This window comes from Natrix helvetica (assembly GCF_964273705.1).
Source record: "Natrix helvetica genome assembly, chromosome: 2".
Lineage (NCBI taxonomy): Eukaryota > Metazoa > Chordata > Lepidosauria > Squamata > Natricidae > Natrix > Natrix helvetica.
In genome coordinates, this window is record NC_138552.1 from 478984 (window position 1) to 495208 (window position 16225).

At 56.7% G+C, this 16225-nt stretch overlaps 1 protein-coding gene across 3 annotated transcripts in view; it reads right to left on the bottom strand.

Annotated features, from left to right (window-relative positions):
• UNC13B (unc-13 homolog B) overlaps positions 1 to 16225 on the bottom strand; it is a 167232-nt gene that overhangs the window by 57702 nt on the left and 93305 nt on the right. For 2 of the 3 annotated variants that reach the window (XM_081942075.1, XM_081942074.1), the window contains exons 2-5: positions 7341 to 9753; positions 4401 to 4423; positions 2089 to 2135; positions 561 to 639 (exon numbers count right to left, since the gene is read on the bottom strand). In XM_081942075.1, the coding sequence (XP_081798201.1) occupies positions 561 to 639; positions 2089 to 2135; positions 4401 to 4423; positions 7341 to 9585 (2394 nt within the window). In that variant the 5' untranslated portion in view covers positions 9586 to 9753. The remainder of the gene's footprint in view (positions 1 to 560; positions 640 to 2088; positions 2136 to 4400; positions 4424 to 7340; positions 9754 to 16225) is intronic. The other variant, XM_081942076.1, reaches the window with a different exon arrangement.

Consider the following 16225-nt stretch of genomic DNA (forward strand, 5'->3'; position numbering starts at 1 on the left):
CTTCCCACCCCCCTCCTCCTACCTACTTCCCCATAGCTGGAAACTCCCTCCCCCACCCCCCCACCCCCGCTGTTTAACTGCCACCTGGAAGCACAGAGGGAAGCCTCCCCCACCCCAAATATGCCCCACAGCCCCCCTCCCATTTTCCTGACATGGGTCTCTTTCCAGCCAATCAGCTCTTCTCCCAATCCCCTCCCACACTTTCCTTGGGAGGAGAGGCTGCAGTTGGGGGGGGAGGTACCCTCAAGACCCCACAACTAAATGGATCATAGTCCCCCTTTTTAAAAAAACTTTTCTGATCAGTAGACCTGCTTTTTTGTGGACAAAGGCTCCAAATTCTCACACTCAAAAAAACTTGTAGCAGGGTAAATAAGTTACCCAGGAGCAGCAAAGATATCCCTGTGCCCCCCCCCTTCGGCCCCCGAGGGAAGGGCATGTGGTGCAGTGGTGGGAGCCGTGGGAGGCCCCTCTCTTTGCTGCTGCCGAGTAAGAAGTGGGAGGGCCGCTCTGTCCGTCCCCCCCCCCACCTGCCCCACCTGTCACCGAGGGGTTCCTCTCACCAGATCACTGACGAGGGGAAGGGGCTTCTTCTGCCGTAGATCGGGCATGCTGTCAATGCCGTACAGGCCGCCCGCTGGCCTAGAAGCAACAAGGGGGGGGGTATTAGGGAGGACAAGGGGGACGTGGTGGAAGCCCAGCCAGGTGCTCCTCCTGGGCCACCAAGAGAAGTGGGGGGAAGGAGGGGAGCCACGTGGCCAAGGCAAGAGAGGCTTTGTGGGTCTGGACACAGGAAGAGCCTTCCGCCTGGGACTCCCAAAGGCCCCTCAAAGTCCTCCCCCCTTCCCCCCCATTGTTAAACCGGGGCCTGGTCTCTGCTTTCCCCAGGAGAGACTGGCTGCCACTGCCCAGATTTACCAGGGAGGGAGTAAAAGTTTGGCATCTTATAAGATCCCCTCAAAGATCCCCCCCCCAATTGTGGCACCCCCTAGAACCCTGAAGGGGGCCTTCTTCGCCCTCTGCTCAGTCAACACCCCCCCCAACCCCATTGGCAGCTTTACTGATCTCCTTTGGGCTGATGCCAGCTCAGGGTTGGCATTTCAGCCTGGGGGCGGCGGGGGGGGGCTGGGCCGAAGTCGCTCTGTCAAGTTAGAGCCCCCCCCCTCGGCCACTTCCCCTGCCTGCTCTGCTCTGGAAGAGTCTCAGTTCAGGTTGGAGCTGCTGTGCCCCCCCCCACTTCTCCCCTCCCCCCACCCTCAACAGTTGTTCATAAGCAGCAGCGAATTCAAATGTTGCAGATCAAAGCCATCTGGATCTATTCAAGTATATTCACACATGGAAAATCAAACAGCCTGTAAAGGGGGGCTTCTCTGCTTCTCCCCTGGCAGGCCCCCAAGTCACGCTGGGAAGAAGGGGAGGGGGAGAGCTCGGCTTCAAAAGCTCCCAAGGCCTGGGATCAGGAGCAGCCCTGGAGGGAGGGAGGGAGGGAGGGAGGGAGGGAGGAAGGAAGGAAGGAAAGATGCCCCCATGGAAAGACCAGCTCCGATGGCAGAAGTTGCCCAGACTGGCTCAGGCAAGCTGTCCCCTCCCAATTGAGGGAGGGGCATGGCCCCCAGAGGCGAAATCCCTTCCTGCCTCTTCCACCCTGACTTCCAGGGCTGGGGTGGGGCAATTCTCCTGCAGCAGAGAAGCCTCTTGGTCAGAATAATGCACGTTTTGAAAGAGTGAAACCTTTCCATCCCAAAAGGTTTTGGCTCCTCCTGATTTCTGGTTCCCGCAGATTAACGTGGCTTCCCTGGTACCAAGAAGCTGGGGAGGGCAGGGGGAGGAGAAACCCAGAGAGCTGCGGCCCCATGGAAGGTGGTGCTCGGGTGCTGGGACCCCCTGGGGGCAGAGGGACAGCTGGGCTCCCTGCAAGCCTTTCGTGGCCCCTGGAACAGCCTCCAATGGGGGCTGCCTCATTGGCCGAACCCTGGAAGCCAAGCTCACCTCGTGCCTGGGGGAATTGGGGGGCCCCATGAGGTGCAGCCCCAGATGGGTCACGGGGGGGGGGGGTGAGCGAGTGCTGCAGGGGCCCCAGAGGCTACTCACCCTCCTTTGAACCACGGAGACTCGGGGGGCTGCCCATCGTCCGGACCCTGCCATGATGGGAAAGAGAGGAAAGAGCAGCGTTATTTCCCAGCCAGCAAGCGGAAGGGAGGCACCCACGGAGGAGCTCCATGCAGAAAAACACAGGCAGGCACTCCATGGTCAGCGGTCCACAGGAGGGAGGGGGGTGGGGGCTGATGGGAGACAAGGGAAACAGAACCTGTTCGGTGCAACTGGGGGGGGGAGGGGAAATCTCAGCCTGCCAAGGGCAAACCTTTCGCCCAGGTTGGAAAGACCGATGTGGGGACACCCCATCCATCCCCTGAAGGCCCCTCTCTGCAAAGCCCCCAGGGCCCTTGGGGGAGAGGACGGACTCTCCTGCACCCACAGCCCCAGGGGCACCCGCGTCTTCAGGAAGGGGGCCCTGGCAGAGGCCCAGGTGAGCCCAAGGCCTCACCCAAGATGGTGGGACCTGGGAGTCCAGACCTGGGCAGACCCTGAGCTCCAGGGGGCTCTGCATGGCAGTCAATGGCCGAGTGATTCACCCTCCAGAACACGGGCACAGCCTGCCCTCTCCTGGCACAGAAACCCTGCCAGGGACCTTCCAAGCACCGGAGCAGCTTCCCCCGCAGCTCACTGCTGGATGCAGGCAGGGCTGAGAGAAGGGAAAGGGGTCTCTAGCCCCTGCAGAAGAGGGCATGAACGAGGCCTCCTCCTCTCCCTCCCCCAGACCAAGAGGAGGTGCAAGGAGCAGGGGGGAGCGCTTGGGGGGGGGGGCTGCTGGTGCACAGACAAAACAATTCCCTTCATTGGGATGTCCAACCGTGGCAACTTTAAAGACTCGTAAACTTCAACTCCCAGAATTCCCCAGGCGGCATAGCTGGCCTGTCTCTTCTGCTGCCTCTGTGGAACAGCAAGGTGGAGACGGTGGATGGCTGGGGAATTCTGTCAGTTGAAGTCCACGGGTCTAAAAGTTCCCACGGCTGGCCACCCCTGCCCTACGCAGAGAGTCCAAGCAGCGTCTGTCTGTCTCCAAGGCAAAGGAACGGCGGCTGCTGCTGCTGCTGAGGAGGAGGAGGAGGAGCTGGCTGGGAACCCTTCAGAAAGAGGGACAGTCAAACCCCCCCCCTTCCAACCCTGAGTGTGACCCACCCACCCCACACAGACGGCCCACGGTGGCTCCGGAAATAAATAACGGCTGCCTCTCCTTGATCCCTATTTTAAGATTCTGCACGACTGGCTCTTTCAGGGGGCAGCACAAGAGACAGGCCAGCTGGCAACGTAAGTCATATTTCTCCTCCCTCGGATGGGGGAGGCGCCCTCCGCCCCAAACATTGGACCCCCACCCCAATTTGGCCTCTGGCACTCCAGTCCACCCCTGCCTGCAGTTCTGCTGGACGTAAGCTGAGCGGCTGCCAGCATCTCCATCCCAGAGAGCAAGCAGCCTTCGTGGCTTCCTGGCACTTGGCGCTACATGCCAGAATCCAATTTGCAGCCAATTACCCCGGCCTCCCTCCTCTGCAGGACATGGATCCTGCTGGTTTGGCAGCCCCCCTCCCTCCCCCGAGGGCCTCCTTCCAGATATGGTTCTGCCCCTTTTATGTCCAGCAGGAAAGAGATTCCAGGGAAAGAGGAGGATTTCTGGCTTATGCGTTGGATGTTTCAGCCACCGGCCAAAATCCCATCCTTTGATCGAGCAGCTTCCCCTCTCCCCTGCAAAAAAAGGAATAAAAAGGACCCTCCAGGGAGGACCCTCTCCCCCATTCATGGCCAAGGCCAAAGCATCCGTGCCAGAACCTTCGAGTTTGGCTGGCACAAACCCCAGCCTGCCTTGAGAAAGGAAGGAAGGAGGAAGGGAGGCAGCAGAAGCTGAAGCGGCTGCTCTTTTTTCTCCCTTTTCAGCTGCTCCTTTGTGGCTCCACCGGCAGAAGAACCGGGATGCTCCCCCCCCCCAACTTATCTGCCCCCCAACAGATTCCTTCCAGAGGAAGGGGCAGAGAAGCGGGCCGGAAGGGAATCCACACCTCCGCTGCCCCCAGCCTTCCTGTCTCATGAAGCTCCCTCGTCCCCTTTGGGAACTGGGCTGGGGTCTGAGTGTGTCCCTGTCCCAGGGATCTCGGTGGGGAATGGGCTCCTGGCTCCTCCGACAGGCCAAGGCCCCTGCGGTCTCTGTCCGGATCAGCCATGCCCCCAGAAGCTGGCACATGCCAACCCTCCCCAAACACACCAAGCCTCAGCCAAAGCAACTCAAGGGGGGCATGCAAGGACAACACACATCGGAGTCGGTCAGAAACACACAAAGGAGGGTCAATAACCTGAAGTTCTCCTCTACTTCTTTCTGCAAGAAAGGGGGTGGGGGTGGGGGAAGCAGAGAGGGAAGGAGAGGAAACATGGTTAGTGGAACATGTCTCGCTTACGGACGAAGCCTGGCCAGCGGAGCAGACTTGCACAGCCACCTTGCCCCCCACCCACAATCCCCCTCTGGGCAGGGAGGCCGAGAGGGGCCGCCTCCCAGATGTCTTCAAGGCAGCTTCTCTTGGCCCTTCAGAGGAGACTTTGCTTAGGCCTGCTTTGCACCAGCCAGCACAAAACAGCTTCACCGCTTGAGGTGGGCAAGCCAGGGGGACCCTTCTCCTGAGAGTGCGAGAAGGCCACCCAAGGCACCCCCTCCAGACACTCCTGGCACTGGACCAAGGACCCCACCCAGGTCTCCCCCTGGAGAAAGCCCTGAGCAAGGCTGAAGGGGGGCTTACCGCAGTAGGGAAGTCTCCAGGGAGGCCGGGGTTGGGGGAGGGGGAAATATGGCAACCTTATGACCTGTGGACTTCAACTCCCAGTTGAGCCAGCATGGAGTGGAGGCCCACTGGCCATCAAGTTGCTGTAGTTGCCCATACCTGGTTTAGGGTCGGATACTGTAAATCCTTGTCTTGTGCCTAAGATCACACAACTCCCCCCCCCTCCCCAGCATTCTGGAAGGGTCTGAAACTGAGGTTAACGGGTGTCACGGTCTGACGGCAGGTTATGGGTTGTGAACGGACGTTCTGGCTGCTGCCCTTCCTACCCTCTGGTGGCTCAGAGCCCGTTTCACAAACTGACTGATTTGATTTTGGTGCCACCTGGCTCCAGACTGGCTCAAGGAGGGGGGAACGGGGGCTGCATCATAAAACCGACCTCCAAGTGAGATGCTTTAAGAAGAAACTTCATCAAACCACAACAAATCCATGCAAAACTCTGGTTTTCCCTGCAGAGATGCTGGGCTTTGGACAAAGGCCTAGTTGAAGGAGAGTCCAAAACGGGGATGCTTGGCTGAACATCTGTAGAGATTCTCAGTCGTCCAGGCCACGGCTGTCCCAGGGGGGCTTTCTTTCAAAAGGCAACTGGATGACAATTTCCCTTCTCACCCGAGAAGCTTCTTCGGTTCTGAGGGAATGTTGGGCAATGGCAGGATGACCGCAAAGGATATAAATCCTCCGTCACCCACCATTCAGCTAGAACTGAAATGTCTTTCAGAAAAAACAAAGAAAGTCCCGTTGCCTTTTGAAAAAGCACCCCTGGAACAGCTGTTTGCCTGGGTCTGGCCAGGACTCCTTCAAGTGTCCTGCTCCCTCTCCCTCTCCTTCCCAAACTCCCCCCCCCCCTGAACCAGGCGCCGGAAGCCCCCTGATGTGACCATCAAGTCCACGAGATGCCCAAACCCATCGGGGCACCAAACAAGGAGACCCCGTCTTCACAGCCTGGGAGCAAATGTGGCCGAGGAGAGGGAGAAGAACCTGCACCCGGAATAGCGAAGGGGGGGAGGGTGCACCCTTGGGGTAGCGGCTGGTTGCTGAAGAACCTCATCAGGCCTAGAGGGGGGGGGTTGTGGAGAGGAGGAAGCAGCCAAGCCCAGGGGGCGCCAAGGCCCTCGGGGGGAGTTTGGCCTGCAACTAGCCAAAGGGGCAGCAGGATTGACCCAAGGAAGACAAGCTGAAGCTGATCCTTGGAAAGAGGCCAACCCTCACACAAGGATGCGGCAACAGGGGAGAATCCCGGCCGGGGTGGCCCAGGGGAAGCCCAAAGGGACAACTTCTCCGCAAACACCTGAAGGCTCCAACTCCACCCACATGGGGCAACCGAGTTCTGGGGGGATCCGTGGTGCTTTGGGCCTGCCTCTTCCCTCCACCTTCCTTTCCACAGGCTAACTCCCCCCACCCCAGTACACAGCTTCCCAACTTTGCCGGGGGGGGGGGGGAGAGGGAGTTTGGGTCCCAGACATCTCGTGGCAGACCTGCCGTCACCCTTCTGAGCCAGCAGCCCAAACCCACCGTCTCTCAAGGCCCCAGAAACAGCCCTGACTGCAGACACGGAAAGAGTCGGTGGAGGAATCAATCCTGTGAAAACCCTGCAGGGCCAAGAAGGCAGCCCAGCATTCCCTGCCATTCCTCTGCATGGGGGAAAGCGGGGAAGGCGGCTGGAACTTCTCCGGGCATCAGTCACGGGGTGTGTGTGAGAGAGAGAGAGAGAGAGAGAGACTTCCCCACAGCCCGAGGAGACCAGGCGTCCCAGTGAGAGCGAGGGGCCCCAGTTCTGTCTCAGCCACCCTGAGCTCTTTGCAGCCATAACATCTGCTTAGTCAAGAGAGGCGGATGGAGGGATGGAGGGATGACATTATGCTCGTCTCCCGGCCACGGGGGAAGCCTGGGCTTCTAACAGGAGTGTCAGCTGCTACGGCTCCCCCCTCCCCTACCCAGTGTAACCCCCCCCCCGGGTCACTGAAAGAGAAGCCTTTACGGGAACCTCTGACAGGGGTTTCGGGGTCCCTGGGGTTGAGGCTGCCACGCTTCCCTCTTTTCCTGGGCTCCGCGCTGGGTGGAGCTCCTGCCCCCTCCCCCTGCCTTTGAAAGGCTCTGCCAAGGGCGGCACCCCCTCCCCCACGGTCTCTGGGGCCAGCCTTTCCCCGAAAGGGTCAGAGGGAACCAAAGCAGAGATGGGGGCGCATTTCTTCCCTTGGCTCCTTTCCGGGCTCCTTTTGTGCCATCCTGGCAGCCAGAGTCTCCCTTCTCCATTGGGGAAATAAGCAACGGGGGGGGGGGGGCACTTGGGGAAACCACATCCTCCTCCTCCCAAGACTGCCAAGGAAGGCATCCAGGGCAGGAAACCGGAAAGTTGTCCGAAAAGTGGCCTTGGTGCTTGTGGGCAGCTCCCTCTCCCCTCCTGGCCACTAGGGAGCAGGAGGAGGGAAGCATTCAGGAGGGGTCTCAAAGGGGGCCCTGTACCTGCAGGTGTCTCTTCGGCCGAAGTCCAGCTGGGCTCCTGGGCCAGATCCTTCAAGCACCTCCGGCGCATTTGCCTTTTCTCCCTCAGGACGTTTTTGAAGTTGCTGATGCATTTGTTCAAGTAAATGGTCTCTGCACACACCTTCTCCAGGCTCAGGGGCCTCTGCCCAGGAGGGTCCGCTGGCTGGGCAGGCTCAGCGGGGAAGGGCTGATCCGCACAAACCCCGGAGTCCGTGGGGGCCACCGCAGGGAGGGCAGGGGCCTCCTCGGCAGAGGGGGAAGCGCTCGGGAGGCTCCTCTGCGGGGACCCCGCACTGTCGCTGCTCACGGCCATGTTGGCTTGGCTGTCCGAAGACAGGCTGGGCGGGGTCTCGGCCACCGTCTCCAGGCTGGTGTGCGCTTCCGACACTGGCTCGCTTGCCCCGGGGAAGCCCTGGTCCCCTCCGAGGACGACCTCCGAGTCGGTCGTCTCCAACTTGTGGAAGACCACCTGCAGGGCGGAGCGGAAGTGGCTGAGCGCCTTCCCCAGCTTGTTGGTATAGAACCTCATGTCCACCAGGTCGACATTGCCCTGCGAATGCTGGAGGAAGAACTGGGAGTTCTCCAAGACGTCCCGGAAGACGTGATCGGTGGGATCCTGCTCGTTCAGTTCGATCTCGATCATGTCCTTGAGCGTTTCGCTGCTGCCCATTAACTTCTGCACGGCGGCCTCACAGCCCGGCAGAATCACGTCCTTGAGGGGTGCCTCCTCCTTCTCCTCTTCCTCCTCCTCCAGCTTGACCTGCTCAGGACTGAGACTCTGACAGTCAGCCTCCCTCGCCCCTGGAACATGCCCTCCTGCTTTGCCCACACCTGTGGGAGAGGGGGAGGAGGAGGGGTCCTTGGCCAGGTTCTCAGCCTCTGAGCCGTGGCCCCTTCCTTTCTCTGGAGCGGCTTCCGAGCCCCTGAGATTTACGAGTTGCCCCAAAGGCCAGGACTTCCCAGTGTGTTTTTTTGAGACCTCCAGCAGCTTCTGGGGAGCTTCAGAGATGCAGGTGGGAGTGTGGTTTTTGTGCAAAGTCTGCTCGTTGCTGCTGATGATCTGTACGACCCTCCCCACCTTTTCCTCAAGTTCAGAAATTAAGCTGCTCTTCTTGGCTAGAGTGGACTTTTGTGGCAAGCTGGCCCTCTCGCCTACGTAGAGCGGGTGGTTCTCGCAGCTTTGCTTCTGGTGCTGAGCCTGGCAGGAGTCCTTCCGCAGCTGACCGCTCCCATCTCTTCCCCCTCCGTCTCCCTGAGGGTTGGGGAAGTCCCAGGGCTGGGGTCTCAGGCCAGAGGACGGCAACACAGCCAGCTGCCCACCGAGACTCACTGGGCCATGCTGCTCAGCAATGGTTATTCCTGCGTCCTGCAAGAGGATGGACCTCTGGAGGATGAAGTCTCGGTGCTCGGCCGTGGCGAGTTTCACAACAGCCGGGCGAGGCGCAAACGGGACCCCCGTGGAAGCCCCCGATCTGTAAGCCTCCTTGATGTTCTTGCTGCGCTGGAGGCCGTTGAAGCAATGATACTCGGACAGGAAGCGGCAGACAAGGTCCTTTGTGTTCTCCCCCTCCTGCTCAGGGATGCCATAAAAGTACAAGACTGGCTCCTTGGTGGAGGGCCTGAGCAAGGCCCCGGGGCCTCTCAGCACAGCGGAGGTTTTGGTGGTGCTTCCTCCGCTGCTCTGCAGGCCCTCGATCTCGCTCAAGACGGAGTCCACGCAGCTGGAGACTTCATCCACTGACCCCTTGATCAAGGTCAGGTGCTGCTGAAGCTCCGCAATCTCGGTCTGAATGCGGCTTATTCCTTGCAGCTCTTTCACAATGTAATCAATGACGTCGGCAGAACGGTCCTGGTTCCTGGCAGGGCAGGCAGGCTTACTTGAAAGAAGGGGCTCCTCCTCGGCAGCTACCCTGCACCCTGTCCCAATGCCCGTCCATGAGAGGCTCTTGCCCGGCTCCGTGGGATCCTCCAAGACCAGTGCCTGGGGCTCCCTCCTGCAGGAGGCCTTGGCACACCCACCCTGGGACAGCTGGACCTCCTTGCCCTCATCTTCACCTGCCTTCCTGCCTCCGCTGTTCTTCTCCGGGCTGGCAGGAAAGCCCAGGCTGGGGGTCTTCCACTGGCAGGCAAAGGGGGCTCCTTCCATCTCCATCAAGGGGAATAGAGGGTGCGGCTTCTGTCCCAGGGGGAGCTCCCGGGACGTGGCTGGGAGGAGCTTCTTCATCCCCCCAAAGAGCCCAGTTAGGCAGCGTCTCTGCTAATGGGCATAATCCGAGGCCAGTCTGATTCTCGCTGGCTCTTCCAGGAGGCTACAGAGCAGCTGAGGGCAGAGCCCCTCCTTGCCTGGGCAGGCGGCCCTCGTGGCCAGAGCTTCCCATGGCCCAGAACACGGCTGTCGAGAGAAGGGACAGAAACATGGGTTGCTGGTCAGGGGAGAGAAAACACACACAGAGAGAGACAATAACGTTGGCCATAGAATCAACCAAACTGCACCTGCATCCATTAGAGAAGCAAGTGGTGTTTTGGAAGCCTCCTGAAGCACAGAAGGGCTCCTGCGGTCAGCTCATGGGGGGGACCCTCCATGCCCCCTCCTCCTTGGCCCACCTCTAAAGGAACCGTCTCTTTTAAACTACCAAGTTCCAGCTCCAAGCCCCACTTTTTCCTCTGTTTTTCCCTCCCAGATACCCTACTCTGAGCACTGACGATTGGACGTTGGTTCCTTCAGGTGCTGCCCTTTCTCCTCCCGGGATGGTGGTCCTGGGAGGCCTCACCTGCCCCTCCGGTCAGCAGGGGAGCCCCCGTTTCTCTTGGTCCTCCTTTCAGGGCACCTGCTGACCGGCTGAGGGCAGGTGAAGAGGAAGCCCCCCAAAGCCCCTTAATCCTCTTGGCTTGCCCAGTGAGATCCATGGAGGTCAGCCAAATGCATCCGCTCTCCTCCCCCTCCCTAGACATGAAAGGGACTCCCGGAGGAGGAGGATGCAGGGATGGGCCCAAGCGAGGACAGCACGGAAGCCCCTTCTGCCCTGTACCAACTCTGGCTGGCATAGAACCAGGCGAGTGCCAGTCTGGATCTCCTCCGCAATACACATCAACGTATTTGTGCAAATATATACGGATGGGGAGAGAGGCGCGTATATATATATATATATATATATGTATGTATGTATGTATGTATGTATGTATGTATGTATGTATGTATGTATGTATGTATGTATGTATATATATATATATATATATATATATATATATATATATATATATATATATATATATATATATATATATATATATATATATATATATATATATATATATATATATATATATATATATATATATATATATATATATATATATATATATATATATATATATATATATATATATATATATATATATATATTCAGGTTGCTTTTCAAACAAGACAGACTTTGTGAGTTCCAAGTGGAGACGCTCAAAATGTTCAGGCATCAAAGAGCATGGCATCTCAGGGCCATTCGGCTGCCACAACGGGCACCGCAAAGGGGGCAAAGGCTTCCCAAGAACAAGATCCTTGGCAGGTGGGCTGTTGAGCTCCGCCTCAATCGCCAAAATAGCTCAAGGCAGCTGAGACCCTTAGGGCTCCCAAGACGACAACGAAAGGGAAGTGGCAGAAACAGGAAGGCAGGAAGCGCACTGGGGCATAAATAAGGCATGAGCGCCTATCCTTATACAGTAGTAGGCTAACAGGGGGCATTCCTACGGCCCTAAGAGGTGGAACCCCTTCATCTAGGGCAGAGGGGTCAAACTGGCGGCCCGCAGGCCGGATGCATCACACGCAGGCCACGCAGGCCACCCCAGCTCCGCCAAGGATAAAATGTTACAAAATGTCACTTGATGGCAACGTCACACAGCAGGTTTGACACCCGTGATCTAGGGAAATCTGTGTTAATTATGCCAATAATTTGCAGGGTCACCCATCTCACAACACCCAGTTACCAAGTGGCATCTCAAGACTAGAAACCCAATAAGTGGGTGACCCACAAAGCCCAAAGTAAACAATCCCTTGCGGTTGTGAAGCACACCAGCAACCCCGGGGCCAGCCTAACTCCTAGGCAAAAGCGGGGGGGGGGGCAGGGCTTCTGAGGCTTCTGAAAGGCTAACAGGGGCTGGGGGTGGGGCGGGGGCTGTTCCGCAGGGCAGGCAGGGCTGCTGGGTCCCACAGGTGACGATGCTTAACAGGGGTGGGGGTGTCCCAGAACACACCCTCCTTGGTAACGCCTGTGGGGTAAGCAGGACCAGTGGGAGAGTGGCAGCTCCACAGACTTCCTGGCCCTGTTTTGTAGGTGGCAACCAACCCCTCGACTCGTACCCAGAAGCCGGTGCAGCGCCTGGAACGGCGTTACGTGGCTGCTGCGAGTGGTGCCAAGCACTGCCCACGCCGCCACGTTCGGGGCCAGCTGCAGCTCTGACTGCTGCTCAAGGGCAGCCCCATGTACGGCACGCTACAGTACTCCAAAGGGAAGGTGACTAAGGCGTGAGTCACCACGAGCAAGACAACGGCTGCCTTGCGCAACTGATAGGAGATGAGCATCACCCAGTCAACAAAACACACACTCTTCAGATCTCGTGCAGATTCAGTTCCCAGGGAACAAAGGACCCCTGGAGCCCGGCTGAGAAAATGGGCCAAATGGGGGGCAACTTAGTGACAAGAACAATCAATCCATCCTCCCGAATAGAGCTGGAAGGGACCTTGGAGGTCTTCAAGCAAGAGACCCTCTACCATTTCAGACAAGTGACCGTCCAGTCTCTCTTCCTAAAAGCCCCCCGTGGGGAAGCGCCCACCACTTCTGACTTGAGCGTTAATAGTTCAGATTCTTGTAGAGTCCTTTAGCATACAATAAACCTGCATTCCCTTGAACTGCCTGGACTCCTGACCTCCTGCACTGGAGCCTAAATCTTGGAGCAGGTCTTGCTCAGAGCCACTTTTTTGGGGGGAGGGGGGGAGCAGCAATAAATAAAGTAAGAGGCTCTAGTGAGACAAAGTCTTTCCAGCAATGGGCACACGGCTTCTTAGGAAGGGCAGCTGTCAGAAGGGTCTTCATCCAGGCCCTTCCCTCTTTGCGCTGCTGTCTGAAGGTCCTGGGGCTATGCTGGCCATTCAAGGGCACCCTTCCTTCTTCTGTATCCCTAGCACAGCTCCGCTTCCTTGCCCCAAGCGGGCAGTGCCAGGGGCCAGGCTCCCACAGGGTGGCTGGGAGAAGGGGAAGGGGGCCAGAAAATATCAGGAATTTAGTAGGGCTAAGAGCTCATTTTCTGGTCAAGCCATTATACATTTTCCTTTTTCTGGTCCCCAAAATACATTACAACTTGGCCAAAAAGCACGGAGGTTTGGGGGAGCCTTTGTGGGGTGCCTAGGGCCTCCAACTGCAGCCCCCAGACGCAGCCCTGCCTCCGCGTGTCTCAAAGAGACGCCCTCGTTTCCTTCCCAGCCGGCTGGGATTTTGCCAGAGATTCCCGTGTTGTGGAAGGTCTTGTGGTGGACGGGGGAGAACAGAGCAGCCTTAGAGATGCAGGCTGTGCCTCGTGTTTGATAGATAAGCCAGAAAGGCCTTTTCTCCACGAAGGGGTCATTTATGCCAGAGTTCTACTTCGGACGGGTCTTCTGTGGCGCCATTGGCCTTCCGAGTCCTTCTGCCCGCTTGAAGCCAAGGCAGCTCGGATTCCCTGGGCTTCCTCGCTCATCACAATCACACAGTTTCCAGGACGCTTTCCCTGCCCATCCCTCTGAACCTCAGAAGGAAGAATCATCTAGGTAGATGGATGCGGGTTCTTTTGAGCAGGAGGGGAGATAAATGCGATAAGGAGGGATTTTAATTCCAAGGGAAGTTATATTTTTAAATGTCATCTTATTTTTACTCCTTCGCATTATTTTAAGCAAATCTATCTGCCCCGCAGCCATTTTCTCGGCAGGGTCAGCCTCTCTGAGCCATAAATTATGGCTGCCTGCGGAGAAAGGTAGATTTCATTTTTCACACTTTTGGAATGATTATTGAGCACTTATTTCATCTTTGGTTACTAGCTGGAATAATTTCAGAGCTCGGCTCTTCTTTGGACTCAACCGAAAATTTATTGTTTGAGAAACTGCGTGGCAGAAATCAGGGTGATTGGTCAAGATCTGGGCTTTCTTAACACGTTTAGTTGGCCAGGGAACGTGGTGGACAGCAACAGGGTCTCCCACGAGATCCTACTCAAAAGGTAACAAAATGTGGCCTAGATAACAGAAGAATAGCCTTGGAAGGGACCTTGGAGGCCTTCTAGTCTCTCCCTTTGCTCAAAGCAAGAAGCCTTATAGCATCCCAGTCAAACGGCTCCCCAGTCTCTTCCTGAAAGCCTCCAGTGGGAGGAGCACCCACAAATTCTAAAGGCAACTTCCCTTCCACTGATTAATGAACAGAATAACAGAGTTGGAAGGGACCTTGGAGGTCTTCTAGTCCAACCCCCAGCTCAAGCAGGAGACCCTATGCCCGTGATGGGAGAACCTATGGCACGAAGTGGCATACGGAGGAGCCATGTCGCCTGGCACATGCAATGTGCCCCTCCCTCTTCTGGGTTCCTAGAGCGTGTGGGCCTACGAGGATCGGCCTGCCTTTGTCCGTGTGGCAATGCTGGAAACCGGAAGAGCTGGTCTCCCATTTCCCGAGTGAGCATGCGCACCGGCCAGCTGATCGTCACGCGTGCATGCGCGCCAGTAACTGGAAATCTAGCTGTCCGGCACTCCTGCAGCCACCGGAAACCAGAAGTGCATTTTCCAGCATGGGCATGCCCCCTAGGCAGCCCCTCCTCCAGGTCGCACCCCAGGCGAGGGCCCAGGCGCTCTTGGTGCCGAAAGGGATCCCCCCATCCCTGCCCTATGCCCCTCCAGCCTCTTCTTGGAAGCGCCCAGTGTTGGAGCCCCCACAACCTCTGAAGGCCAATCCGTCCCCTGGTTCCCTGTTCTCACTGCCAGGAAATTCCTCCAGAGTTCTGGGTTGCTTCTCTCCTTGATCAGTTCCCAGCCATTGCTAGATACCGTTCAAAAGTGACAGATACCCTTCAATGCCGCCATTAAATAGATACGGAACTGGTTAGCCATTGGCAAGAACGTGTCACTAACTCTACACGAAGCCAACAAGACAGGCTGGAGGGGGTTTGGCAGGGCTCCATTTTAGGCTCCCTGTATGACTCCAAGGAGGGGGCAGAAAATAGGGCTAGCTAATTTGTGAGAGGCACAACGGTGGGGGAGGGTGGAAAGAGAGCATAGACCAAGATTTGGGTCATTCCCGACAGGCTGGAACCGTGGGAGGAAACCAGCAAGATGGATCTCAGGAGGGAGAAGGAGCGGGTGGAAGAATCGAAGGCCCACACCCAGAACGGGAGGGAGGGCTTTGGTCAGCCTGAAGGGCACCCAGCAGTCTCAGGGGATGAAAGGCTGAAGGAGGGTCCACACCAACAGCCAAAGAAAACCAGGTGCAATCCTTACCTGCAGAGACAGAAGTTAACCAAAGTCCATTCACCCGGTCAAGAGAAGGCGCCGCTGCTCCCTAGCCAGCACTGACCAGACCACAGCACAATCCTGCACTGGGCCTTCGGTGTCTTAAGGAGGAAAAGGGGGGGGGGGCTGGAAGGGGTCCAGAGGACAGCAAGGGGAAGGGGGGAGGGGTGGCCGTGAGAAGACGCGATTGCTGTCTCCGAGCATCTGAAGGATTGTCAAGCAGGAGACACAGCAGAATTGTTCTGCCACTCCAGGAAACGGGAAACGGGGGGATTTCAGTGACAAGAAAGCAGATTTTACCTGAATATCAACAAGAATCTCCTAACATTCAGGGACGTTCAACTATGGACCGGCAGCAAATCCTGTTTTGCTGATGATGTTGAAACAGGAGTCCACACAGCCATCGTGTGTGTGTGTGTGTGTGTGTGTGTGTGAGAGAGAGAGAGAGGGGGGGGGGAGGGAGGGAGGGAGGGAGGGAAGAGAACATCTCCTGGCTGTGTTTATCCCTAACTGGATGATGCCCCACTGCTTTCTACTTTATTGTTATATTGTGTATTTCAATCTTGTCAACTATTTTATTGAAAGCCAACAAGAGTCACGTATGTGACATGGGCAGCTCTCTAAATTGAAATAATAAAAACATTATATTTTTATTTAAATAAATATATTACGATTAGTACTTCTGCTAGCAAATGAATTGAAGCCGTAGCCCTCAGTGAGGCGCTGCCGTGTGTGTGTGTGTGTGTGTGTGTGTGTGTGTAGGGCTTGGGTGCTCTGAAAGAGAGGAGAACCAGGTCAGAGGTTCAACCCTCCCCAGTGAGATCAATCCGCCGGGGGAAGGATTTGACTCCAGAGGCTGTGGGAGCTTCATCCCAGGAGGCTCTTAAGAAGAAGAGGCTGGGCAGCCACTTGTCCAGAATGGCACAGGGTCTCCTGCTTGAACTGGGGGTTGGACTACAAGACCTCCAGGGTCCCTCCCAGCTCTGTTGCTTGGTAATTCTGCACCAGTGGCCAGGCCTCCTCCGAGGAGCCAGTGCTTATAAACAACAGGGCGGACGGGGTTCTTTCCAGCACCGGTCATTGACAGAAACCGGACCCAGATCGGTCATCGCCCAGATCAACAAGGGCCCCGTTGGGTGTCAAGAAACTTATCTTGGAAGACTTATAAGAGAAAACTGGAGTGACTTTGGAAATTACATTAAGTGTTTATACTATTCTCCTGGGGATGTGATGACTTTTTCCCTTTTCTAGTTGGTGCGTGTGTTGTTTCTTTCTTTCTTTCTTTTTTTTTTTTTTTTGAAGTCCTGGAGCCTGGAAGCGCTGAACAATTTTTCCCTTCTTTTTTTTTTTT